Here is a 27,350-nt window from a genome sequence, read left to right as displayed (position 1 = left end):
AGCGCACATTATCCTCGTCCTGCTCAGATTGAGCCGCTCTGTTCAATCCTCCCTCCCGGCCTTTGCTCGGTCTGCCGCCTGGAATGCCATCCCCGCCTCTGCGCTTGCCTGGGGCTTCCGGTCCGCTTCTGCACCAGCCAGCCCAGGTCGCCTTCCCTGACAACAGCCCGGACCACGGCGGCCTTTCTTGTCCCGTGGCCCCCGCCCTGTCCCTTGTCCCTGAAGCTTCCTATTACAGTGCGGCAGGAGCGTCGGAAGCGGTTTCCCCAGGAAACTGCGGTCCAAAGAGGACCCCTGGTGTCTTTGGAACTTTCCGAACCCCCGACGCGTCCCCCTTTCCAGCATACGGAGCAGCCGATCTAGGAGTCCCGGGGGCGGGGGGCAGGGGCAGGGGCTGGGGCACCAGCGTGCAGGGCTGGCTCCCGCCCTGGAGGGGTCCTTGGAAGAACAGGAGCATGGACACGGGGCTCCACTGACAAAGCACCTCGCCGCCGCGTCGCAGGGGCTTGTAAGTCGCGCCCCAGGCGTACGGGACGGGGAAAGTGAGGTCCCGGGGAGATAAGTGACTTGAACAGGGTCACTAGGTGGGCAGCGCGCTCGGGCGTGGGCCTCTGGCCTCCCAGGCGCTGGCTGCGGCCGCCCCCGTCCCGGAGCCCGGCTCCGGGTGGGCGGCCGAGCCCTCGGCCCGGCCTGCCGGGAGGGGCGGGGCGGGCGGGGGCGGGGGCCCGGGCGGGGCCGACACAGGTGCTTCGCATCCGGCCCGGGGGGGGGGGGGGGGGGCGGCGGCTCCGCGGGGGCTTTATAAGCGGCCAGGGGCGCAGCGCTGTGCGCGGCTCGCTGCAAAAATAGTGCCCACGCGTCTGCGCGTCCCTCCCCGCGCCGGCCCGCCGCCCGCCGGCCGTCCCGCCCGTCCCGCAGGGCCACGCCGCCCCCATGGCGTTCCCGCTGGTAAGAGCCGCCCGCCGCCCGCCGGGGCGGGGCGGGGCCGGGCTGGGCGGGGCGCGGTCCCGGCCGCGGCAGCTAACGGTCCGCGCGCAGCCTCGGCCGGCTCGGCGGTCCCCTCCTTCCCGCTCCCCTCCCCGTGAGCGCGAGTCCCGGGCGGGGCGCGGGTCACGTGCCCGCGGGCGTGGGGCCTCGTGGAGGGGCGTGTGGCGAGGGGGGCAGGGAGCCTCCTCGTGACTCAGGGCCTTTGGGCTTAAAGGCGCCGCGGCCCTCCGGGGGCGGCCGGTGGGGCCTCCAGGCTGCGCTGCGGACTCCGGTGGCCTCGAGTGTATGTCCAGACGGGAGCCCACGGGTCGGAGGGGCGCCTCGGCGCCGGGAATACTTCCTTCTCCCGCAGCCGTCGCACGTGAGACCCGAAGCCGCCGGCGCAGGGAGCTCACGCGCTTCGCAGCGCCCCCCGCGAGTCTAGTTCGTATCCAGTGGGCGGCGGGGGTGGGTGGCCCGGGTGGGGCGGGGCTGCGGGCGGCGGAGCCCCCCGCGGCGGGGCTAAGTTGCCTGGAGAGCGCCACGACGGCGGCGGGCGCGGCTCCTTTAAGGCGGAGGGATCAGGCCCCTCGTGCGGGGGCCGTGCTCGCCCGGCCCGGGAGGTCACGTGGCTTCACACGTTCGACTGCGGGAGCCGCGTTCTGGGGGCGGGGTCGGCTGGGTAGGGGCGCGCGCGGGTGGGTGCTCGGCACGTGCGCCGGGGCTTCGCGCGGGGCAGGCCTGAGGCCGCGGCTCTGAGGTGGGTCCCGCGGGCCGTGGCGGGCGGACGTGCAGACGTGGGGGCTGCGCAGCCGTGGAGGGAGGGGAGGCCGCACCTGCCTTTGCTTTCCTGCCCCCGCCGCGGGGCGAGAGGACAGTCGTGCATGTGGCCCTGGCTTTGTCGTTCTCTCGTCGGTCCAGCTCCTGGCCAGGTGCACCAACTTGGGAGGGAGGGGTGCGGCCTCTGCTCCGGCCTCAGGTGTGGCGGAGCTGCAGCTGGGGGGCAGCTGGCCAGAAGGGCCTGGGCCAGTCCTGAGCCCCGCTGGCGTGGTGGGCACCCTGACCGAGGACAGGTCACTCACCTTTGGCTGCGTCCCTCGGGTCGCTCCCTGGAGCGGGTGCCGTCTGTCGTTCAGTTGGCCCCGACTTTGGACCCCGCGTCGCAGGGGGTCCCCCGGGCCAGGCCAGAGGCCTCGTGAGGGGCCCAGGGCTGCCCAGGGCCCGGCGGGAGGCCGAGCACACCTGGCGCTGGCGGCTGGCCAGGTGCACCTTGCAGGCCTCGGCCCTGCGCACGTGCCTTCGGCAGCATTGCAATCGTGAAGGAGGCCCGGGGCACCGCAGCCTCCGTGACAGCGCTGAGAAGCCAGGGGGGCGCTTCTGGAAGCCCAGCGGGGGCCCGTCCCCTCCCCCACGCGCACCCCCTTCCAGCCCGCGGCCTGGGCGCTCAGCGCCGCATTTCTCTGGCAACTGCCTCTGGTCTCCCTGGCTACCGCTCCGCCGCCTCACTCCCTGTTCTGGCACCTGAGTAAACTGCTGCTCTGCGTCATCTGTCGGGGCGAGGGGCGAGTGGGCCAGTTGGCTCTCTGGGAGGCACAGGTGTGCCGCCTGCCTCGCATCTGCGCCCCCCCCCCCCAGGTGACCGAGCGTGCCAGCTGGAAGTGCGGCTGGTGAGAGTAGTTTGCACCCTCAGGCTCCGTTTGATCCCGGGGACGCACGCTGGGTTAAAAATAAGAGTAAATCCAAACAGGCAGCACAAAACCCTGGAAACCGCGGGTTGGTGATTGTTTCCCTGCTTGGTTGGTTTTTGTCGTAGGTGGGGGAAGAGTGAAGGAAGTTCTGCTTCTGGAGCTCAGGGGAGCTCTGGCCTGCGGGGAGCCCCTCGGCATAGTAACGCCGAGGGGCTCACCCCTGGTCTTCTGTGGTTCCTGGTGGAGCTGGCTTTGAGCTGCCCTGTGTTCCCAGAGCACGTTGCTGTAGAGTTTGGTGTTTGTCACAGTGATTGAACTGAAACTTGAGTGGCCTGGCCATGCACGTTCAGTTTGTAGGACTAGGATTGGAAGTTGGCCACCCTGTATGTAAGTCCGTCACGGTAATATAAAAATGCTTGCCTTCCCCCCTCCCAGGGCTTCTCTGCCCAGCCAGAGCTGGTGCAGGTGGTCAACGATCACGGAAACATTTGCAGTTGGGGTTGGGCCGTAGGCACCTGATACAGGGTGGGTCTTCTACCGTGGTACACCTCCCATGGCAGTGATCTTGAGGCAGAAAGCAGAGGAAGATGGTGAAAGTAGGAAGAGTCCAGGCTTCACACCAGGCTGGTTAGCAAGTAAGCTCGTGATACTAGCTGTCTCAGTAAGTATTTTCGTGAGTCATCAAGCTATTTATTTTGTTTTTAATCCTTAAAACTGGTTGTGTGCTCAGATCCCTGCAGGGAACTGAGGTGACATAAATGAGGGAAGCAGGGAGAGAAGAGTAGTGCCTACTGAGCTATAGAGTTTGTGTCTAAAGGGAGCAGCAAGGAGCTGGTTGTTGCCACACCAAAATGTGGGCCCAGAGTTGATGGATCTTTGACTTTTTTCCTAGGTAAGCTACTAGTCTCGGTTATAAATGTAGCACTTAAAAAATTATGAACAGTTTAAGGATCAAAGGTAACATGTCTCTGAAGATGAGAGTCCAGCTGAGGGCTAGTTTGGGATCTCAGTCTTCAAATCATCCTTTTAGATTTTCCCCCTATTTTGCAAATGAGACCAGGCTCAGAAATCAAGTTACGAGGCTGTTAAGGGATGAAACCCATTGTGAACCTAGGTCTTTCCGGGGCCATAGCTCAAGGTATGATACTGCGTGTGTTCTGGTAGGTCAGAGGGGTCAAGGAGTTATTGGTGATGTACATTGTCTAGGAATTGCAATGCTTTATGGGCTGGTCCCATTTATAGGCACAGTAAACCTTAACTGCACTGGAGGGAATCTCTGGTTGTTGTGGAAGTCAGTGTGGGTCTTCTGAGCGTTAGTGCAGCAGTGTTGATGTCAGGAGGAATGTGCTGTGTCTATCATTCCTCGATGTGTGTCAGAGCAGTTAGCTGATCCTGAGAGCCAGAGGTCTGGAGAAATCAGGCTCCTCCCACTGGGGGGGGTGACCCTCCCAACTCTGCACAGAAGCCTTTCCTTTTTCAGGATGGTTAAAATTTCAATAACTTTCTTCTTCTGAGATTAGGCAAATTTGAAATTACATAATTGTTTTAAGACCTCTCAAAGTAGAATGTGGCTTATTAAATCTCACCTTTTCTCTCTTAGCTAAAGTCCCCATAATCATGCCTCTTAGATTTCCAGGAAGAATTAATAAGGGTTTTAGCCATATGTGCTAAGATCTTCTGGAATAAGCTTCCAGGACCTAAAATAGCCCTATGCCAGGAATGAGAGACTGGGTTTTCATTCTGGCTGAAAGAAACTTAGACTCACAGCAGTGTACAGAGCCTCACTTGCAGATGTAAAGGGTTATGTACCTTTATTTCTGTATTTTATTCCCAAAAGATTTAAAGCATAAAGCAGTAAGAACCATATTCAGAGCCTTTGCCGAAGGGATTTTTCTGTGAAAATGCAGACTCAAACTAGATAATTTTTTTTTAAATAAATCTCTGGGAAGTTTTTGGAAAGATGCAAACTTTAGAATGTTACTTGGGTCTCCAGCTGCTTCTCTAGCAAACGTTTTTAGTTCAAGCACTCAGTTATGAGTTAAGTATTTGTGAATTTGGGGTAGGGAGGAAGGGTGAAGTGACCAGCCTCTTGCTGGTATTTTAGTGTTTACGTGGTAGGCAATATCTGAGTAGACTTTCTCATTCAGTGGTTTCAGGTCCCTTGGCTAAATGACCATTCCTTAAAGTAATGTGTTTGTTTAAAGTGGAAATTAATTAGTGGGTTTGTACTTCTGGCTTGAAGTTTGGGACAGGAAGGCATCCCAAACCTGGATATTAATGTGTAGGCTGTTGTCTTCAGTAGGTAGTGGTGGAGTCAGTAAAAGAACCCTAGGATCAAATGACAAATTATTTTCTTTCCTATGGAAGAGCTGTGCTAATCCCATCCTGTTCTGCAAATCTGCTTTTCCTAGGCAGTATCTAAACTGTACTGACTCTGGGTAGAGCTTGCCAGAAAGCCTGGGGACAGAGGGTGAGGAGTAGGAAGGGGTTGGACCCAGAGGTTGGAGGAGAGGAGGTTAAAGAGTTTTTGCTTCTATCTGTTGTTTGGTTTAAAGCTAAGAAGTGTTGATTGCACCCTTTCCGCGTTGATTAAGTCTTCTGGGTACTGCCGACCCCGCCTCCTTGGCCCCCCACATTGCAGCTTTGGAAATGCTCATTGTTTTCTTTCCTGCTTTTGTTGCTGCCTGGTTTGGTTATACCTGCTCATGAGAGCTCATCCCCTTCTGTAACAACAGATTCCAAGTGCTGAAAGTTTTTATGTTCAAGATAGGACCTCCAAAACAAGGCATATCTCCATTACAGTAAACTGCTGAAAGTATGGAATGAAAAGATAAATCATGTTTGTAATATTTTGTATTTTTCATGGGAAAATTATCTGACTTTCCATAAAAAGTATCCAAATTTCAGTGATAAATTTGCATTGTAAACATAATTTTCACTGTTTTGTTATTGGGATTTAAAAAGTCTCCTGTCAGAGATTATTTTGCTGCTTTAATGTATAATGGGAGTATTTTAAAATAACAGGCGTGGGGGGGAAATTCCTGACTAAATGGGGTTGAGCTTTGTGTTCAGTAGTATAGAAGAACACTTAGGCATGGACAACCTTTGATTTCCACTCTGTTTTTAGTATTCCTGTATGGTTGGAGCACCCTTTAGATTACAGTGAGTTAACACTCTTTTGTTTTGATTTTTTTGAAGGCATTTTGTGATGACAATTGTAGACTCCCCAGAAGACCGGTCTGAAGATTGATTTGTGTTTTAAAAATGGGTCACAGTTGGGCGCCTGGGTGGCTCAGTTGGTTAAGCGACTGCCTTCGGCTCAGGTCATGATCCTGGAGTCCCGGGATCGAGTCCCGCATCGGGCTCCCTGCTCGGCGGGGAGTCTGCTTCTCCCTCTGACCCTTCCCCCTCTCATGCTCTCTATCTCATTCTCTCTCTCAAATAAATAAATAAAATCTTAAAAAAAAAAAATGGGTCACAGTTGCACCTAGCTGTTGATTCTGGGAGTAATTTAACTATAATAGTGTTACTGGTTTCTTTATTCTTGGCCAGCATTATATGCAGATATATGTACCATCCTGATGGTTTAGCATCATGGCCCAGGGTCTCCTTGGATAAAGGTGTGGGAGTAGCTCTCTGTTGGAGGAAAGCAGTTACCTTGAACGGCTGGTTGGGTTTTTTTGTCTTTTGACAGAACACTTAATCTCTTACTACTTAACACCTGTGTTCTCTGCATTCTGGCTTTGTGTTCCTGGCTTCTGGCTCTGAGACCATTGGTCTCCTGAGTCTGTCCTTTCTCTTGAGACTTTCTTTTCTTTTTGTTTTTTTAAGCTGTAATTTTGGAATTGTTACGAAGCTTGAAAGCTATCAGAGACCTGTTTGTCTCCCAGATACAATTCAGAGTTGACAACAAACGCAGATTCTAATGTTTATTTTCTCAGACAAGAGAACTAAGCTTAGCATGAGAAGTGACTGTTTTAAGTTAATACGGTGAGTGGCTGGTAGAGCCAGAACTGGAACACAGATCTCTTCATTTTGTAGAATTTGTAGGTATTTTGTAGGTATTTGTAGAATTCATGTACCTCATCCTTTGCTATATTGGTCTCGGATTATCTCCTTCTACTTAAAATTTCCACTTGTCTCGAAAGACTCTATAGCTCCCCCCTCCTCCTGTCTGATAGGTCTTTCTTGTCCTGGTACTTACAGGCCTCCTCCCCCAGAATGCCACATTCCCTGTGGTTCATTCTGTTGGCTCATCTGTCCCCTTATACAGGGGGCCTGTGTATTCCTGCTGCACTAGTTCTCTCTCTCTCTGGGACCAAGTTTTAGGTTGAGCTCTAGCCCTGCTTGTTCTTAGAACCCATGGTTCTGTTTGGCCTACTGAAGGAGTTCTGTCTGTCGGAGGCATATTAAACCCAGCAGGTTTAAACACAGAACCAATTTCTTCCCTCTACTCATCTCTTGAGGCTAATCTAATTCTATCCCCTCCACCCAATTAGTCTTTTTTCCCCAACTATAGTGTTCTCTTGGGGGAAAGAACTGTGTTTGGGGTGTTTCGGGTTTTTTTTTATTTTTTCAGTCACTGGAGGCCCCAGTACAGAAGGACGCTAGGTGAATGCATACTTGTAGCTTTTCTTTTGAAACCTCTTCGCAATATCTGTAACTATAAAGCCTTGATACGGTTTTGTGTGTCTCCCTTGGCCCCTGCATGCTTTCATTGCTTCTTTTTTACATTGCTACCGCTAGGTCAGGTCTCCCTTGGAGGAGTGTTTTCAGTCTGCTCTTTCTACCTTCTTCATCAGTTGTTTTTGCCTGATCACACCTATTACTCTGTTCAGAGCTCTATCCTACCAGTGGTCCTGTTGTTCCTCAGACCTATCCTTCGGATCCTTGGTCCTTGGTCGGGTGTGTCTCCCTAGCTCATCCCTCTGTGCCCCTTGCCTCCAGAAATGACTACTGAGGGTATCACTTAAGTCCAGGAGGTTTTGTTTTTGTTTTTTAAGTAGGCTTCACGCCCAGTGCAGAGCCCAACGTGGGTCTCAAACTCATGATGGTGAGATCAAGACCTGAGCCGAGATCAAGAGTCGGATGCTCAACTGACTGAGCCACCCAGGTGCCTGTTAGTCTAGGAAATTTAAGATGAAACTCAAACTTGCCTTGGATTTTGGACTTCACAAAGCTGAATTTAGCTCTGCTGGTCAGGAGGTTATGTTTGTTCCACCATCATGCTGCTTTTCCTGCACATGTTGCCCTACCTGAGTTTGGGGAGTTCTCTCAATGCCAAGGCTTGCAAACATTTCAGGTGAAACAGAAAACCATATTTCCCTGTCCTTGTGAGAGCCTCCCATACAGCTTCAGAGTTGCCACAGGTGGTTCGCTGTCCTGCTCTATCCCCTCTCCTGCTATTTCTCATGCTGCCTGAGGCAGAGGCAGAGGAGGAGATTTGGAGTCTGGGATCCTGATTTGAGTCCTTGTGCTCTGTTAACTGGTTGATTTTTGAGCAAGATTTTCTATTTCTCTAAGTTTATCTTCTTTGCAATGTGAAATAACACAGGCTCATGTGTTCTTGTGTGGACCAAAAGCTACTCTGGGTTCTGCACAGTTGGTCATCTAGGTCCTATTCTTTCCCTCTCCAATTGGACTTGGCTCCAGTTACATTCTTTATTTTGGGCTTTTGCAGGAGTGGCCTCCTCCCTATTCAGAGAGCAGTTTTGTGCGTTGGGAGTCCATCTTTCTTACACCCTCAGGACCTCGTGGTACATTGTTCCTGCCACACCTTTCACCTCTGTCCATAAATACGATCACATCTCTCCCATGTTTAGACCTATCTTAGTATAGCACTCCCCTCAAGCAGCCAGCCTCACTGGCTTTGCTTGGCCTTTTCTCATCAAGCTTTTGTACAGAGTAGCTCCCTCCCCATATGGACTGGCCCACCCTTTGCTCATCTCTTAAACCCATGAGATCTGACATCAGAGCTCTTCTCCCTTCTCACACGTGCATTTCTGAGACTCTTTTTCCCAAGTTCACTGTGCCCTTAGGAGCATTTCTTCAATCTTTCTGGATGTTTGCATTTCTGCCTGGATGTTCCTATAAGATCTTTGAAAAGTGCCAGTTTGATCACCTACTCCACAGGGCAGAGGTTCTCAGACATTTTCATCTCAGGACTCCATTACTGAGGACCTCAAGAGCTTTAGTGTATGTGGATCGTATCTATCGATATTTGCTCATTAGAAATTAAAACTGGAAAAATAGTCATTTAAAGTTACAAATCCATTACATAGTAACACAATTAGATTTTTGAAAACAAAGGAAAATGAGAAGAGTGAGCATTCTTTAACATTTTTGCAAATCTCTTTAGTATCGGATTTATTAGAAGGTAGTAGCTTTTCTTTTGAAACCTCTTCGCAGTATATTTTCCGTCTGTTCCTATATTTAATCTGTTGCCACATGTTGTTTCTGTTGGAAGATATGAAGAAAATATGGCCTCGCGTGGATATGTAGTTGGAAAGAGGAGGGATATTTGAATAGCCTTTTCATTTACTTGCGGCTATCCATCCCTCTTTGATACTACACCAAAACTTGACAAGTGTGAACTTCCTAAAGGTCAGTTGCAACATGGGATCTGAAGCCATATGGGTGTACTGTTCTTACTGTTACATTAAAACACGTTGATCCCTCTTGTACTTTGGATAGACCATTCACCCATGCCTGATTTTGTAACACTGTACTTTAGTCATTTGACAAATACTGGCTCACTGTTGTGCAATATTGCATAGTGAGTGTATTATATACACACATATGCACACTATGCTGACATGCTAGTTAATAACACCACCAGTCTCATCAGAAAAGTCTTGTTAAAGTTTTGACGAAGGGGGCAGATGGAGGTTTCCCAGAGTTCTGTTTTTTCCTTCAAAGCTCAAATTTTAATATATGGCCACAAATGCTGTTAGTCGTTTATTGGAAGCATCTAGCTCCCCGTGTTTTCAAGAGAATGTTTGCCAAACACCCAGTCTGATAACCATAGTAGGTCAGTTCTTCCAAGTAAAAAAGATGTTTCAAAAAAAAAAAAAAAAAAGAGGCTAATTCTTTCTGAAACTCCGTCACATAAACACTTCCTTGAGACAACTGTTATACTTCAGTATGCAGCAAATGGGCTTCGTGCTAACTTCCCGTTTGTCTCACAGAATATTGAAGGCCTGTACTCAAGGGTCAAGATGTAATAAATATGCTTTTACTGCTTTCTCAAGGACCTCGGTAAGAGATCCTGGCTGTTTCTGGGACTGCAGAGCTTGAAGAGTACAGTAGCTGCTTACTAGAGCTGATTGGCGTTGCCTTGCTTCCTGCTAAGGTGCCAGTTTTACCCACTCATTATTTTTGTACTCTCATTGCAGACGTCAGCATAGTGAAAAAAGAAATTGGTGTCTTAGAATTATGGAAGTAGTTTTGGCTTTGTGGACCTCTGAAAGGGTCTTGCGGACCTTCGTGGGTCCACAACACCTCCCTGGAGAACTACCACCACGCAGTAGAGGCCAGGTCCCTTGGGGTAGCACACGAAGCCCATCAGGATCTGGCTTCAGTTCAGTGGCCGAGTTTAATCCCTACCGGTCTCCTCTTTGAACTTCTTTAAAATTGAGAGAGGGGGGCGCCTGGGTGGCTCCAGTCGGTTGAGCATCTGCCCTTGGCTCGGGTCAGGATCCCAGGGTCCTGGGATGGAGTCCCGCGTTGAGCGCCCCACTCAGCGGGAGTCTGCTTCTGCCTCTGTGTCTGCCCCCACCCTGCTCCTGCGCTTGCTCACTCTCTCTTTCTCAAATAATAAAATCTTTAAAAAAAACCCATAAAAATAAAATTGAGAGAGAACATCCATATAGTAAAAGGCACTAATTTTAAGTGTATAATGTCAATTTTTACATATTTATATTATTTTTATACACCTAAGTAACTACCACGTTGGTGAAGATACAGAACATTTCCAGTACTCACTAAGGTTCCCTTGTGCCCTTTCTCGGTATCTCTGCCCCCCCCCCCCCGCCCCCGCTACCCTCCTCCCCCTCCCAGGATTAACTCCTACTCTGACTTCTGTTGTCCTCAATTGGTTTTGCCTATTTTTGAACCTAAAATGAAATCCTGTAGCGTGTACTCTTCTGAGTCTGACGTTTCCCCCCAACTTAATTTAGTATCTGAGATTTCTACAAGTTGCAGTCCAGGTTTATTGCTGTAGTCCCACCATTCCCAGAACCAATAGAGTGACTTACACCTAAACTGTGCAAACAGTGTGATTGATGCTGAACACCTGCTCTCCTCCTGGAGTTTGGAATTTGGGCATATTCCAGGCAGAGGCTACCTGTGTGACCACCCCTCCATAAAAACCCCGGGTGCCAAGTCTCTAGCAAGCTTCCCTGGTTGGCAACAATTCCTGTGTGTAGCCCCAGCTTATTGCTGGGGGAGCTAAGCAGTAAAGCTTATCTCGTGTGACTCCCTTGGAAGAGGACCCTTGGAAGTTTGTACCTGGTTTCCCCCACACTTTGTCCCATATACCTTTTCCCTTTGCTGGTTTTCCTCTGTATCTTCTGGCTGTGATAAATGTTAGCCGAATGCGCTCAGTACAACTATATGCTGAGTCCTGTGATTCCTCCTAGTGAATCATCAAACCTGGGGGTGGTCTTGGGGACCACTAACACAAGGGGCATGGTTTTTGTTTCTCTTCAGAGTTTGAGTATAACCAAATCTGCTGTGACTGTTCTTGTACGTGCCTTTTTATAGTCCTGTCTTTTCTCTTGCATGCAGGAGCAATGCTGCGTCATAGGATAGTGTCCCTTGTGCTTAAAATCCTAGCAGTAGTGTACTTCTAGTTGCCTAAAAGCATCCCTGTTTCATACCTCCTTGCCTTTTGTACATGTTGTTCTTTTTGCCTAGAATGCCCTCCCCACTCCTACTATGACCGTTCGGTAAAACCTTTTAATCTTCTCACCTTCCCACTACTCTTGTTATTTCTCTGTTTATTGTTGGGCTTATAGTACAGCATAGCTTGTTTATGTGCTTGTGTTCCCATTAGACTCACTCCTGGGGTGCAGGGATTGTCTTACTTATCCTCTGTCTCCAGAATGGCTCCTAGCATGTGATGCAGATACAGTCAGTAAATGTAATTATAACCTTTGGGTCTGCGATCACCAGGTTATGTTGTTTATGAGTTCTTTGTTTATTGTTCATCTGAATTGTCTCTGGTCCAAGGGGCTTAAAACCCCAGATCATGAAATGCCTGTGAGTGGCTTAGAGCTTTGACAGAAGAGATAGACTTGGTGACTGAATATGGATTTTGATCTTAGCGTTGAAGAAAGGAGTCACTGCCGTTGGTGGAGGTTGTGATCGAGGTGGTAAAACATACCCATGAAAGCGGTGCGGTGTGATACGGGTTTGCCTCTCCTGTGGTGTCTGTATCGAGTCCCTGCAAATGCTGCAGGTTGTAAGCTGAGTGCTGCTTAGAGACCTTGGGGGACCTTTCCGTTTATCAGACGCAGCGCTAACAGCGCTTACAGCTAACGGTTTGACAGGTAAGTGTGACGAGAGCTACGGCTACAGTGACCAGGTGTTCTGGATATTCTTGAGCAGTCAAGGTATTAAATATTCCCTTAATGTTCTCATAAGCCTGTCTTGGAAATTGTAGTATTTCCTTTTCCAGAGAGAGAGAGAGAGAGAGAGAGAGAGTGGGTCTGTATTGCATTGGATGTACCCTGTAGAAACTGAAAACTAGCCAGAAAAGTAAAGAGAGATCCGTGAGAAGGGGGTTCCTGAATTCAGTGAGTGGAGAATAGTTAAGGATCAGATCCCCAAAGATACCAAGTAAGATAAACCTGAAATATTGTTTGGGTTTGGCAATTTGAAGTCATTAATTTAATAGCAGTTCTGTAGTGGGTTTTTTTTTTGTGTGTGTGTGTGTATGGGGAGGGGGTCATGCTAGCAGGATATCATGGGTTGAGAGGACAACAGGAGGTTAAGAAGTAAGTATAGCATATTTTCTAGAAGGTTGGTAGTAGAGCAAGAGAAAGAAGGCAGTGGCTTGGGAGGAGTTTTAAATCAAGGAAGGTGTGTTTAGGTTTTTAGGGTGAGTGCGCCTTGGGCATACTTACAGACTGATGGGAAGGAACCAGTGGAGAGGAAAGAGGAAGGTCAGATCATGAAGGAAGAGAAAGAAGGGGTGGCATCTTGAGTCTTGTATCTGGTGATGGATTCACTTTGTCTTTCTGCAAGTAAGGACCTGCAGCCGTTTCTCCTTTATTCCTGGAGACCCTCCCTGTCCAGCCCTGTTCTGTCACTTCCTTTTTTTGAGTTTACTGTGTTCTGTATCCACTCTGCATGTTCTCTGCTTGTCTGTCCTTTCCCACACTTAGAGAAATTCTGACTTTTCATTCTCTAGCTTAAAAGTCTGAGTTGTCAAGCCATTCCAGATACTTTAATCTACTCCTCTCTTGTATATGTAGCATTTTGTACTTACTTGATCTCCACTTACCTAACTAGATTTACTTCTCCTGCTTGAGTAATTCTCCGTAGGTCAAAGATTATGTTTTATCTATCTGTAATCTCAACATCTAACCAAACAGGTTTTTAGTAGTTACGAAATAATTAGATTGAACTGTGTGAAATTGCTGTTTTGTTGGTTGCAACATGTAGAATGTTGACAGTTTTGTATGGACCAACCTAATAAATTTTAAGTTCTTACAGTGTTGCACAGAAGACTTGAGGTGGAAGTTCAGTTCAGAATGGTCAAGGGTCAAGGAGAAAATTAAGTAGAGAAGCATTTCTTAACAACTGTAGAGTCAGTAAAGTTCCAACCACAAACTGACTTTGAATGACCAGGTGACACACGGGTATTTGGCTAGATGATTTACATTCTTCCATAAAGAAAACCTACCAGTTCCTCAGGTGAAATTTTTTAGTGTGAACACTGTTTTGCTGGAGGCTTAGTAGATTCCAGTCTATGTACCCCAGGTTAAAACTCCCATCTGGAAGAATAAACTGTGTGTCCTTCAGACAGTCTTTCGTAAATCTCAACTGGCTTTTCATGAAGCCATAGTAAATGATTAGCAGGAATAGTCTTGAAGGGGCCTGTGATCTAGGTATTGTGTTTTTGATTAATGGCAAACTGAATTATAATCAACCTAGAGGTTGTAGAGTTGGCATTCATTTATGACCATTAAATAGTCCCAGACCGGGATTTTGACCTAAAGAATGGCCATCCCATCACCATGTTGTTGCAGGATTGTATGGTCTCCGAAGGCCTTGCCAGAGTTTCCAAATTAGGCAATTCTAGCATACAAATAAGTATAAAATTTGGGGATCTTAGTCTTTAAGTAGAAAACATAGCTAGGTTGTATGGGTTCAGATTTTTATTTTATTTATTTTATTTTTATTTTTTTAAGATTTTATTTATTTATTTGAGAGAGAGAATGAGATAGAGCATGAGAGGGGGGAGGGTCAGAGGGAGAAGCAGACTCCCTGCTGAACAGGGAGCCCGATGCGGGACTGGATCCCGGGACTCCAGGATCATGACCTGAGCCGAAGGCAGTCGCTTAACCAACTGAGCCACCCAAGCGCCCTGGATTCAGATTTTTAAAAGAGTTAAGAGTGATCGTTTCAAATCACAAATGCAGAAAAACCTCCAGTTAGAAGTGCTAAACAAGTGAATGAGCTTCTTGGTGAACTTGACTGGGATGAGCCTATCCATGCACTTTATAGATTTCTCATTACTACAAAGTCTGCAAAGTGGATGGTACTCCATTTTATACCCGAGGCAACCAAGGCTCATAGAAGATGCTTAAACGGTAGAGTTAGTATTTATACTCCAAGGCCTGTGTTCATTCTGCTTTGTGAAACAATGATTCAGTTTTGGGAAAGAGTCTTCCCTTGTGGAAAAGGGGAACGCTTTTTTCTGACTGTTGTCTCCCCCGCCCCCCCAACTGAGAATTATTGCTGTAGGAGACCAGTGTGTCATGATGGGAATGTCAGCTTTTACCTGTTGAAGAGGAGAACATTGAGACCTGCTATAAAATAGCTGTATTAGCAGAGATTCCTCATGAACTGTTCTTTCTGACAAGAAGGAGGTATAACTAGTTTTTTTTTTTTTTTTTTTTTTTAAGATTTTATTTATTTATTTGACAGAGAGAGAGGGAACACAAGCAGGGGGAGTGAGAGAGGGAGAAGCAGACCTCCCGCCGAGCAAGGAGCCCGATGCGGGGCTCGATGCAGGGCTCAATCCCAGGACTCTGGGATCACGACCTGAGCCTAAGGCAGACGCTAAACGACTGAGCCACCCAGGTGCCCCTGGTACAACTAGTTTTGTCTCAACACCATTCTTAGCCAGTGACAGTTAGAATTACTGTTTCTCTTTTCTAGCATTGCCAAGTAATTTGCTCTTTTGATCCATGGTTCTCAATAGTATTACGATTTGCATTCCAAGTCTCTGATCCTCTTAAAGCCTCCTTTCCTGTCCATTGTGAAAGACCAAATAAAGGTTTAAATAAAAACCTGCAAATGATCTCACTTTAAGGCAAAATATGCCAAAAATAACCATGAAAATTATCAGACAACAGTGGTATAACCAAGGGGGTGGGGACTTTTTCTTTATGGTGAAACATACAAACTCAGACCTATACATTGATCAGTTAAGATAGAATATAGAGTAATGGGTGTGGATAAAAGGTCTGTGTTTTGAAAATGAGAAACTGAATTCATTTAGCTGGAGAGTTTGAAGGATCACTAAATTGTGTTGTTAGGATACGAACTGAACTGCCTAAAACGTGTACCTATCTTTAGTCCTTTTAATTAAGCTTTCTAAATGAAAGGAATAGGAAAATTCAGCATGGAAGGGCCTGGGGTCTTCAAAAGAATAGTTGGCTTGTGTCCTCAGTACTTTTTCTCCTTTAATGAGCAAGTAGTCTTTTCTTCAGGGATCCTTGTGGTAACCTCTGACCCCTTGCTGCGCTAGTAATGATCCTACCCATAGCCAGCATTCATCTGCTCAGCGTGTGATTATGTGCCAGGTACTGTGCCAGGCATGTTATGTGTATTAATTCACAGAAAGTCATATGAGGCCGTAGTATTACTTTTATCCCTATTGTGCACATAAGCAAAGTGGTAGATCGGTTTCCCCTCAGGCATTGCTAGCTTTGATCTTTTTCTCCCCCACCTTCCAGATTGGTTATTCAAGGCAAACAGTTGGTACTTACTGATGTGATTAAGTAGTTTGGGATATTAATCAAACACTCCATTTCCTTTTGCTCTAATTACCCAAAGTCTTCTAGATAACTAATTTGGTATACCTGAGAGGAAGGGAGGGAGGGAGGCATTCTAGATCTCATTTGCCTTGAGGTTCCAAGTTACGGTATATGTTCCTAGTGGGATTTGCAGTGGGATAGCATTGGCCAGGTGTATTTCTAAATTGGGTTTTTTTCAGGCTGCTTGAGATGGTAAGATTCTTAGACCTTGCCCTTCTCCTGGGGAAGCAGGTTTCTCCCAGAGGGCCTCTGGGCCTGTGTCTTCCCCGGATGTCTGTGACCCTTCCCTCGGTGGTTCTTCCTGTGCTCTTTCATGGTTGCTCGAGGTCTCCTGAGACTCACATACAGTATTTACTCCTTGCCAGGATCTGGGAATCCATAGATCTATAGCACATCTGTACTAGTAAATAAAAATCAAATTAGTATTTGTGTATTAAGAGGGGCCTTTTAAAATTTGGAAACCTCTGATGTAGGAGATAATTCTAACTCCTTAACCTAGCATGAAGCCTTCTTTCCAGTTTGCTCTCTTGTATACCCCGTGCCCTGCACATTGGACCACTTTTGATAATGCCCCTCTGTTCTCTTTGTGCTTCAGACTTTCTTCCTACCTTTACTTTCAGGTACGTTGTCTTCCTCTGAGCCCCCTTGGCTGAGAGGACAGTGTATGATCACAGCAAACTGTAGCTTGTGTGGTGGCTGTTTACAGCATGATCAGATCTTAGTTCCCTTTCTGGACTTCAGAAATCTCTTTTGGCTGAGTCTGTCTAATCTGCCTACCCTTTGGGGGCTCACTGTACATAGCAGGCAGTTGGTTAATGTTGATGGGGCAGCAAATGAGTGAGGAAGCATGCAGCCTTAAGATCTGCAGTTTGATTGTAAATGCTTGCATCTTAGCCTTTGTGATGTTGCCTTAGTGAGGTTGAGAATCATCTTAGAAATCTACAGTTGTGAAAAGGGCCTTGTGTGTGTGGGTTTAACTGCTCTCAATGGTGGCTCTCTGGAGGGCTTGGGAAAACGACCTTGCAGGACTGTGTATTCTGGTCCTCCTCACAGCTTGCAAAGGATACCAGTCTTTTCAAGAGCTTGAGAATGATATGGGACTCAGGTTGTTCCTTTAAGGCCATCCTGCAGAGTTGATAAAACTGCAAGTGCTTCTGGTCATTCTCATGCTTACCTGATTTTTAATAGGCTAAACATAGACACGCAGCTTTTTAAAGTTTTGTTTTGAGGTGACCAGCTGTAAGATCCTAGGTGTTAGTTTCCTTACTTGGTGTGATTTTTGTTTCTTTTCCTCAAGGTAATTGGGAATTGTAGAGCTGATGAGTCAGACTCCCCTTAGAAATGACTCTGTCGGGGCACCTGGGTGGCTCAGTTGGTTAAGCGACTGCCTTCGGCTCAGGTCATGATCCCAGGGTCCTGGGATCGAGCCCAGCATCGGGCTCCCTGCTCCTCAGGGAGCCTGCTTCTCCTGGAGCCTGTTTCTCCCTCTCCCTCTGCCTGCCGCTCCACCTGCTTGTGCTTTCTCTCTCTCTCTCTCTCTCTCTCGTCAAATGAATAAATAAAATCTTTAAAAAAAAAAAAAAGAAAGAAATGACTCTGTCAGCCACTATGTCCTTGCTTACTGTGCCAGGCATCGGATGGGATGTGCTGAGTGAGGGAGAGTGAAGAATGGTACCAGATTTCTGTCTGGACACCTGGTGGATGGTGGTGTTGTCTACTGAGCTAGAGAATACCAAGAGAATCGCTCTGACTGGGGGAGAGGGGGCTCAGGTCATGATTGTATATCTGGCAGTGCAAGTTCAGAGTCTTAGACGAGTTGTCTGTGCTTTTAATGACTATGTTGAGTTGTAGCACTGGAACCGTTCCTTTGGGGGGTGGTGTTGGTGCTTACCATGTCTTCTGCTCTAATGGTGCTTTCCGGTGTAGAAAAAATAGCAGCCGCCATATGCCAGGCACCATGTTAAGTGCTTTATTACATCTCGTCACAAGGGTGGTAGGTACTCTTCCCATTTCACAAATGGGGAAACTGAGGCAAAGAGGTTAAGTAACTGACAATAAAGGGCAGAACCAAACTTTCTAAACAACTGTATAGAGCTATAATTCACATTACTATAAAATTCAGTGATTTTTTTAGTGTGGTTACAGTTTTGCGATCATCACCATAATCTAATTTTAGAATATTTTCATTATCTCAGAAAGGAACCTTGTACCCGTTAGCCACCATCTCCAAACCTCCTTCTCTCTCCACCCCCAGATGAAGGCAACTCCTCTAAATTAGATTAGATTTGCCTGGTTTGGGCATTTCCTGTAAATGGGCTCATAATAGGTGGTCTTTTGTGACTGGCTTCTTTCACTTAGCATCGAGTACTTGAGGTTATCCGCTTGAGGTACGTACCAGTGCTTCATTAAAAAAAAAAAAAAGATCTATTTGAGAGAGAGAGAGAGCAGGGCGAGGGGCAGAGGGAGAATGAGAAGCAGGCTCCCTGCTGAGTGGGGAGCCTGACGTGGGACTCGATTCCAGGACCCTGAGATCATGACCTGAACCAAAACCAAGAGTCAGACACTCAACCAACGGAGCCACCCACGTGCCCCAAGTGCTTCATTTTTTAAAAAATTTCAGATAATATCCTGTTACATAGATCTACCTCCAAAGTTTGAATCAGGGATTTCTGGTTCTAAAACTCCTGTTGCTGCCACACCATGCGAATTCCTATACATGTCTCATTAGATTAGAAGGTTCTTGGGGCAATATCTTGTGTTTCTGTGTTTTTCTTTTTCCCTCTTATAGTTCTCTCAGGAAACCTTGCTCATAATAGGACTCATTAAGTATTTTCATATATAGGCAAGAAATTCAACTCCTTGTTACTTTATCTAACTCACAGTGTTGGATTGGGAGAAGGGGGGTTATTTATCATAAAGGACCGTAGAAAAACCTAAGTATCTTTTTTTTTTTTCCCTAGGACGAAAACCTAAATATCTTTTTTCTATGTCTAGGAAGAAGAAGCCGGGAGGATAAAAGATTGCTGGGACAACCAGGAAGCACCTGCGCTCTCCACGTGTAGCAATGCCAATATCTTTCGAAGGATAAATGCCATATTGGATAATTCTCTGGATTTCAGTAGAGTCTGCACTACACCCATAAACCGAGGAATTCATGATCATTTGCCAGGTGACTTAGATTTGAAACCTTTAGTGTATGTTTTCGTACATACACTATGTATGTATGTAGACCTGTTTCTAGGCAGCTTTCTTGCAAAGCCGACGAAAAATGACCCTGAATCTCTGGTAATACTAGCCCCTTTTTGTAGCTTACTTTGTGGATTAGGTTCCCCTCTGGATGAAGACTGCCTTTAATTTATAATGTACAAATCTATCTTATGGCCTATAAAAAGGCTGGATAAAAAAGGATAGGTCAGAGATAGCAGGACTACTTATATAGAGAATTATAATGTGAGTCATATGTAATTATAGGTTTTCTGGTAGTCACATTTAAAATGTTTTTTTAAAAGGGGTATTAATATTTTATGTAACCTAACGTATACAAAATATGCTAACCATAGAGTCAATATAAAAACTATTAATGAGATATCGTGTTCTTAGTGTATTTCACATTTACAGTGCAGCTCAGTTGGAACTAGCTGCATTTCAGGAGCTTGGTGGCCATGGGACTAGTAGTTGCTATATTGGACAGTGCCTCTCTTGAATATTTTAATCGCTTTTAACCATGAATGCAAGTCAACAAGCATTTAGTTCTGATGATATGTAGGCTATCCCATAGGATAGTGGAGGGGAGAGGGTAGCATACCCAAAGATGGTACTTCACAAGGAGGCTTGGAAGTCCTAAAATGTGTTTCATAATCTTCTGTGGAAGTTGCAACATGTTGTAAGAATGTTGATGGAATGTTTCTTGTTCGAGTTACTTTAGTTGAAAGTGAACATGTTTTTAATTTTTTTAATGTGCCTTGAAGAAATTTGGCAATAGTGGGGTTTGCAGAACAAGGACCGGTAATTGCTGTTTTTTCATCATAAATTCTTTGATTTACTTCCGAACTTGACATTGGAAATAATTCCCATAAAGATGCAGGCCTATGTGAACATATGTGTAGCTATGTGTAGCTAAACGTCTGAAGGAGAGATTTCATTACAAACAAGACTGACTTGTGGTAACTGTAGAATTTATTTCTATTAGGTTTTTCTAACTGGAGGGCAAATGGGAGAAGGGCATAGGGGAACTAAGAATGCTGATCGGGCTTGTCTCTTCAAACTTCAAGAAAGTACATGTGTATGATTTTCTGTTAGGTGGTGTATGTCATGAGCTAATAACCCTTATTGTCCTTTAGCTTATGCCAAGTTTTTAAAAACTCAGAAAATCTGCTTGGTTCAACATATGTGTTCTGTTTTTCTTTGAGAAAACTGCATGAATTTTATTCCAGTATGAATGACAATCAACGATGGCTTAAATCTCACTGGGTCGCCTCAGACACGCTGGGAACTTACTCAGGCACACCTCGGAGAAATTGTGGGTTGGCTCCCAGACCGCCGCAGCAAGGTGGATATTGCAATGAAGCGAGCCAAAGGAATTTTTTGGTTTCCCAGTGCATATGAAAGTTATGTTACATCATACTGTAGTCTAAGTGTGCAATAGCATTATGTCTGAAAAATGGTACATAACTTCAGTTAAAAACTAGTTTATTGCTAAAAAACGCTAGCCATCATATGAGCTTTCAGCAAGCCCTAGTCTTTTCGCTGGTGTAGGGTCTTGTCTTGAGCCACTGGCTGCTGACTGTTGAGGGTGGTGGTTGCTGAAGTTGGGGTGGCCGTGGCAGTTTGTTAAAATAAGACAACAGTGAAGTTTGCTGCATCAATCGACCCTTTCAGGAATGCGTTCTCTGCAGTGGCCAATGTGACTTGATAGCATTTTTACTCACAGAACTTCTTTTAAAATTGGAGTCAATCCCGTGTTACAGATGAGGAAACCAAATTTCCTCTGGGTTGGAGGACTTGTGTGAGGCTACGTAGTCAGTCAGGAAGTGGCTAATCTCAGCCTCAGACCAGGGTCTGCTGTCACAGTGCATGTTGTTTGGCACCAGGCCACTTCCTAACGCTCGGCTCCCACTAACAGAGCATCTTCAGGTGCATGCAGGTGTACATCCAGCTTCGACTTCTGCGTCCATTCCGGTCTTGGTTTTATGTGGGCTCCAGTGGATGCTGTGACTACTGAAGGTCAGATTTCCGCTGAGCCAGGTGCTTCCTACATAGAGCTCTGGCCTTTGCGCCTAGATCACACTGCCCCAGCCTTGGGAGGGCTTGGTTGGCTGTTGGGCCAAGCATACGTCAGTATTTCATTCTGAGACATACACAGGTTCCAAGGATGAAGACATGGACATCTTTGGAGACATCATTCAGCTACCTTATCAAGTAATGCAGATCACCTCAGCCTTGGACCTGTAGTTCAGGTCCATCCCTGCAAAATCTGGCTTCAGATTCCACATCTCTTACTACACACTTGGCCTCACTGCCACAATTGGCCAAATTCACCAGAAATTCAACAGCAAATAGGGAATGCCTACTTCGTGCCAATCACTGTTGTTAGGCTCCAAGGATTCCTGACTTTATGTGGTATCTTCAGAACCTGCTCTCCCAACATGGATGGGAAACAGAGGGAAAAAAACTAAACAGAGAAATAAATAAAATAATTGCAAGTTTTAGTAAGTACTATGAAGTAATAACTTTTTGAGTGACCTAGGCAGGAACTCTCTGAGGAGGTATGTTTAAAAATGGAGTCCAAAGGAAGAGAAAGCGCTAGATCACATAAAGAGTGTGGGGAAACATTTCAGACAGAAAAGGTTGCACTAAGGCTTTTGAAAGAGCTTGGCAGGTCTGGGGCACTGAAGGAAGAGTAGGGAAGGGGGAGTCCTGCACAATGGCTGCAGGGGTGGCGGGGGGCTTGGGTGGGCGGGTACCATGGGCTGCGCAAAGCCCCTGGATGTTCTTGAGAGTTGTCGGAGGTCCGTGGCCAGTGATATTAAAGGAGTGATTTGTCCTCCAAACTCTGATTACCCATGTCTCCAACAAAAAGGTGGAGGACAAAATGGAAGCCACACCTCTGAGTGGGCTGCCTTCCCATGATGGAGAAAATGAGTGTCGACTCATTGTTTGTTTGTTTGTTTTTGTGCATGGGAGAGGTTCCTGGCATTGCTCCTGTGTTTGCTGGTGCAGCCCCTTTACAACTTGGCCTCAGTGATCACTTTTTTTGCTTTAAAAATCATCATGCTCTTTGACTCATTATGTCCAGATCTGAGACGCTCTCCTAAGGAGTAATAATCAGTGCAAATAAGGATTTATGTAGAAGGATACTTAGAGCATCATTAGGGTGGTGAAAATTTGGGGGAAAAAAACCCCCCAAAAAACCTGAGTGTCTCCTAAGGGAAAATATTTATTTGTATATTAAAGTGATGGAGTATTTTGTAGTTATTAGAATAATACCTTTTGAGAATAATGGTTTTCTACATGTTCAGTTACATAAAAATCTTCATAATATAGCATGAAATCAAAATAGAATACTAATCCATATATACACACATTCTCAATTTTGAGACATATAAAATTAATATAAAAATATAAATACAGTGGAAAAAAATTGGAGTCTGTCCTCTCAACCCCTGCCTCTGCCTTATTGGCAACTAAGTGTATGTAATATTCTAAATCCTTTGTTGTCATCCCAACAATCTCCACAGCCTCTCCACTAGGAGTCGATCCCATCTCAAGAAACCACTTTCTTTGCTCTTCCATGAGAAGCAGCTCCTCATCCGTTCAGGTTTGATCATGAGATCACAGCACTTCAGTCCCGTTTTGAGGCTCCACGTCTATTCCTAGTTCTCTTGCTGTTTCCACCACATCTGCAGTGACTTCCTCCACGGACGTCATGAACCCCTCAAAGTCATCCACGAGGGTTGGAATCAACTTCTTCCAAACTCCTTTAATATTGATATATTGATATTTTGACCTCTTTCTATAAATCACGAATGTTCTTAATGGCATCCAGAATGGTGAATCCTTTCCAGAAGGTTTTCAATTTACTCTGCCAGATCCAGCAGAGGAATTACTATGTATGGCAGCTATAGTCTTACAAAATGTATTTCTTAAATAATAAGACTTGAAATTACTTCTAGATCCATAGGCTGCAGAATGAATGTTGTATCAGCAGGTGTGCAAAGAACATCTGTCTCCTCATGCATCTCCATCAGCTCTTGGGGGACCAGGTGCATTGTCAATGAGCAGTAATATCTTGACAGGAATCTTCTGAGCAGTAGGCCTCAACACTGAGCTTGAAATATTTAGTATGCCATGTTGTGAACATATGTACTGTCTGGGCTTTGTTGTTCCGTTGATGGAGCACAGGCAGAGTGGCTTTAGCCTAATTCTTCAGGTCCCTAGGATTTTCAGAATGGCACATGAGCGCAAGCTTCAGCTTAAAGTCAGCATCTGCATTAGCCCCTAACGGTAGAGTCAGCCCGTCCTTTGAAGCTTTGTAGCCAGGCCCTGACCTCCCCTCTCTGGCTGTGAAAGTCCTGGATGGCATCGTCTGATAGAAGACTGGTCCACACTGAAAATCCGTTGTGTAGTGGAAGCCAGGCCCTGACCTCCCCTCTCTGGCTGTGAAAGTCCTAGATGGCATCATCTTCTGATAGAAGGCTGTTTGGTCCACACTGAAAATCCGTTGTGTAGTGGAAGCACCTTCATGAATGATCTCCGCCAGATCTTCTGGAGACCTCGCTGCGGCTTCACCTCGCAGTTTGGAGTTACAGAGACGGCGTCTTTCCTTAAACCTCATGAACCAACTCCGCTAGCTTCAGACTTGTCTTCTGCAGCCTCGTGCCCTCTCTCCGCCTTCACAGAATTGAAGAGAGTGAGGCCTCGCTCCGGATTAGGCTTTGGCTTAAGGGGATGTTGTGGCTGTTGGCGCTTCTGTCCAGACCGCTAAGTCTTTGTCCATATCAGCAGTAAGGCTGTTTCACTTGGTTATCATTCGTGCGCTCGCTGGCGTGGCACTTGTCATGTCCTTCCAGAACTCTTCCTTTGCATTCACAACTTGTCTGTTTGGGGCAGGCGGCCTGGCTTTCGGCTTATCTAGACTTTCAACACACCTTCCTCTCACTGAGCCTACTCATTTCTAGCTTTTGAAAGTGAGAGATGTGTGACTCTCCCTTTCACTTGGACACTTAGATACTTAAAGGATATTGTCGGGTTATTAATTGGCCTAATTTTGATATTACTGTATCTTGGAATGGGGAGGCTCAAGGAGAGGGGGGAACAAAAGGGGAATAGCTAGTTGGTGGAACAGTCAGCACACACATAACATTTAGCAATTAAGTTTGCCATCCCGTGGTGGGCATGGTTTGTGGTGCCCCAAAATAATTACAGTAGTAACATCAAAGATCACAGATCATCATAACAAATACGATAATAATGAAAAGGTTGGAAAATATTGCAAGAATTACCAAAATGTGACTCAGAGACATGAAGTGAGCAAATGCTGTTGGAAAAATGGCACTGATAGACTTGCTAGATGGGGTCACCATAAATCTTCAGTTTATAAAAAATCAGTATCTGCAAAACGCAATAAAACAAGGTATGCCTATATTTGCCTTTTTCTATGTATCATATTTACAGTGTGTCCATATTGATATTTTTAAGTCAAATCAGTATGTTTTAATTGCTGTTTAGTAGTAATATTCTACATAAATATCTACAATATTTGATCCTCTATTGGTAAATGATTTTTGCTATTATAAACAGTATTTTGGTGAACATCCTTGTTTATATCTCCTTGTGTGCATGTAACAAGCACTTCTCTAGCCTATATACCTAGAAGTGAATTGCAGAGTGATTGGGTATATACTGTCTTCAAACTGTTAGGTTGCTAACTTCTTTCTTAAAGTGAATTTATCAGTTTACAATCCTGCCAGGATTTTGTGAGAGTTTTTTTCCTACATCTTTGTAGACCTTACTTATTGTCATAATTCAAAATTTCAGTCAGCCTTGGGTGTAAAGCTTACTTGTTTTTGTCTATATTGTGAAATATTTTCTACAGTTAAAAGAACACAGGTAGCATGTATGATCTGGCATCAACCCAGGAAAGATCTCTAGAACCGGGCCCCAGTGTTCTTTTCCTTTATGCTGGTGTGTTTCTTGAGATTCCATTATATATAATTAAAAATCACTGGCTTAGTTGAAATCATGCAGGAAATGCTGTTCTGCTACATAGCTGAACTGTCAAGCAGAATACTAAATTGAATGTTCTCTGCCTAGAAAAATCCTTCTCTTTTTCAAGAACAGCTTCGTTATCACCTCTGAGAACTTTTTCTCACATTCCCCTGCCTCTGTTAGATGTGATGAGATCATTCTTGGCTATTTCAGATTGTTAATTGACCCCACTGTGTGGTGTTCTAAATGTAAATATATGTAGTCTCAAAACAGGGAAGATAAGGTCTTGAAGAAAGCATGTTCAGTTTGCCCATGTCATAATAAACCTGCACGAAAGCGCAGGCTCTGGATGCAGATTAATGAGAACAGACCCTGGTTGTGCTGCTTACTTGCTCTAATCATGGCTAGTAATAGCCACACCCACCTACAGGATTTGGGGGAGGTTGAATAAGCTATGTGTGTTGAATTTGTAGAATAATGCCCATAAGTGCACTTACACACTGTGTGGTGGTGTGGATATATAGACAGTGCAGTTGTGAGAGAGCTTTGCGTAGGATCGTGATGTTGCAAAGTTGAATTCCTGGTTTCCGGTTTAGACTGTCAAGGACCAGGCGTTAAACACCCTTGGGTTCCCTGACCCTCAGTACTGCGTCTGGCACAGGGTGGGAGTCCTTATACAATTGCTTGATGTATACATTCTCACAAACTGGGTACTGAAACTGAAAGAGGCCCTAATTTTATGTTCAGATAAGTTCTACGCTCCCCACATTCTATACTGATTAATGTCTAGGATTTTTCTTCTTTTTTATTGTGGTAAAATAAATTTACCGTCTTAACCATTTTTAAGTGCGCAGTTCAGTGACATTAAATACATGCACACTGTTGAGCAACCATTACCACCATTCATCCCTATAATTCTTCATCCTGTAAAGCTGAAACTCTGTACATGTTGAACAACGACTCCCCATTCTTCCCTCCCCGCCACCCCCTGGCACCCGCCATTACATCTTAAGTCTTCATGGTTCTGACTATTCTAAGTACCTCATGTAAGTGGAGGCATACAGTGTTTGTCATTTGTGACTGGCTTATGTCCCTCCCTTTTGCATGATGTCCTCAAGGTTCATCCATGTTGTAGCATTTGTCAGAATTTTCTTTCTTTTTAAGTCTGAATAACATTCTGTTATCGTATATATCTCATTTTGCTTATCCATTCATACGCTGATGGATACTTGGTTGCTTCCACATTTTAGCAGTTTGAATAATGCTACTATAAACATGCGTGGACAAATCTCTTCAAGACTGTGCTTTCGATTCTTTCAGGTATATATCAAGAGAGGTAATTGCTGGATCACATGGTAGTTCTATTTTTAATTTTTTGAGGAATCACCATACTGTTTTCCACAGTAGCTGCACCATTTACATTCCCACCAAGAGTGCACAAGGGTTCCAGTTTCTCCACACCCTCACAAATCCTTGTTGTTTGTAGTACCATCCTAATGGGCATGAGGGTTATCTTAATTTTGATTTGTGTTTCCCTAATGATTTGAGATGTTTAGCACCTTTTCACATGCTTTTTGCCTATTTGTGTTATCTTCTTTGGAGAAACATCTACTCAAATTCCTTTGTACATTTTTGAATCAGGTTGTTTGTTTTTTGTTCTTGTTGCTGAATTTTAGCTGTTCTGTGTTCTAGATATTAATCCCTCATCTGATATGTGATTTACAAACTTTCTCCTATCCCGTGGGATGCCTTTTTAACAACTTTATTTTTTTTTAAGATTTTATTTATTTGAGAGAAAGAGTATGAGCAGGAGGAGGGGCAGAGGGAGAAGGAGAGGTAGAAACAGACTGACTCCCCACTGAGCCGGGAGCCCGATGCGGGGCTCAATCCCAGGACCCTGAGCCAAAGGGAGCCACTTAACCAACTGAGCCACCCAGGCACCCCTGTGGGCTGCCTTTTTACTCAGGAGAGTGCCTTTTGATGTACAGAACTTTAAAATTTTAATGAGATCTAATTTGTCTGGTTTTTTGTTTACTTGTGCCTTTGGTATTATATCCAAGAAAACATTGCCAAATCCAGTGTCATGAAGCTTTTATCCTGTGTTTTCTTCTAAGATCTTACATTTAGGTCCTTAATCCATTTTTGAGTTAATTTTTTTATGTGGTTTTAGATAAACATCCAACTTTATTTGTATGTGTATATCCAGTTTTCCCAGGAC

General features: G+C 45.6%; 1 protein-coding gene across 5 annotated transcripts in view; it reads left to right on the top strand.

Moving 5' to 3' along the window:
• The first annotated feature begins 1,169 nt into the window (after nucleotides 1-1,169).
• Nucleotides 1,170-27,350, top strand: part of CPEB1 (cytoplasmic polyadenylation element binding protein 1) — a 94,677-nt gene continuing 68,496 nt past the window's right edge. For 4 of the 5 annotated variants that reach the window (XM_035024221.1, XM_035024219.1, XM_035024220.1 and 1 more), the window contains exons 1-2: nucleotides 1,181-1,410; nucleotides 18,920-19,094. In XM_035024221.1, the coding sequence (XP_034880112.1) occupies nucleotides 1,273-1,410; nucleotides 18,920-19,094 (313 nt within the window). In that variant the 5' untranslated portion in view covers nucleotides 1,181-1,272. Of the gene's footprint in view, nucleotides 1,411-18,919; nucleotides 19,095-27,350 lie in introns of all 5 variants that reach the window. The other variant, XM_035024225.1, reaches the window with a different exon arrangement.

The sequence above is a fragment of the Mirounga leonina genome, unplaced genomic scaffold (assembly GCF_011800145.1).
Source record: "Mirounga leonina isolate KUSES-001 unplaced genomic scaffold, KU_Mleo_1.0 Mir_178, whole genome shotgun sequence".
Lineage (NCBI taxonomy): Eukaryota > Metazoa > Chordata > Mammalia > Carnivora > Phocidae > Mirounga > Mirounga leonina.
Note: the sequence above shows the minus strand (reverse complement) of the source record. Positions and strands in the feature narration are given on the sequence as shown.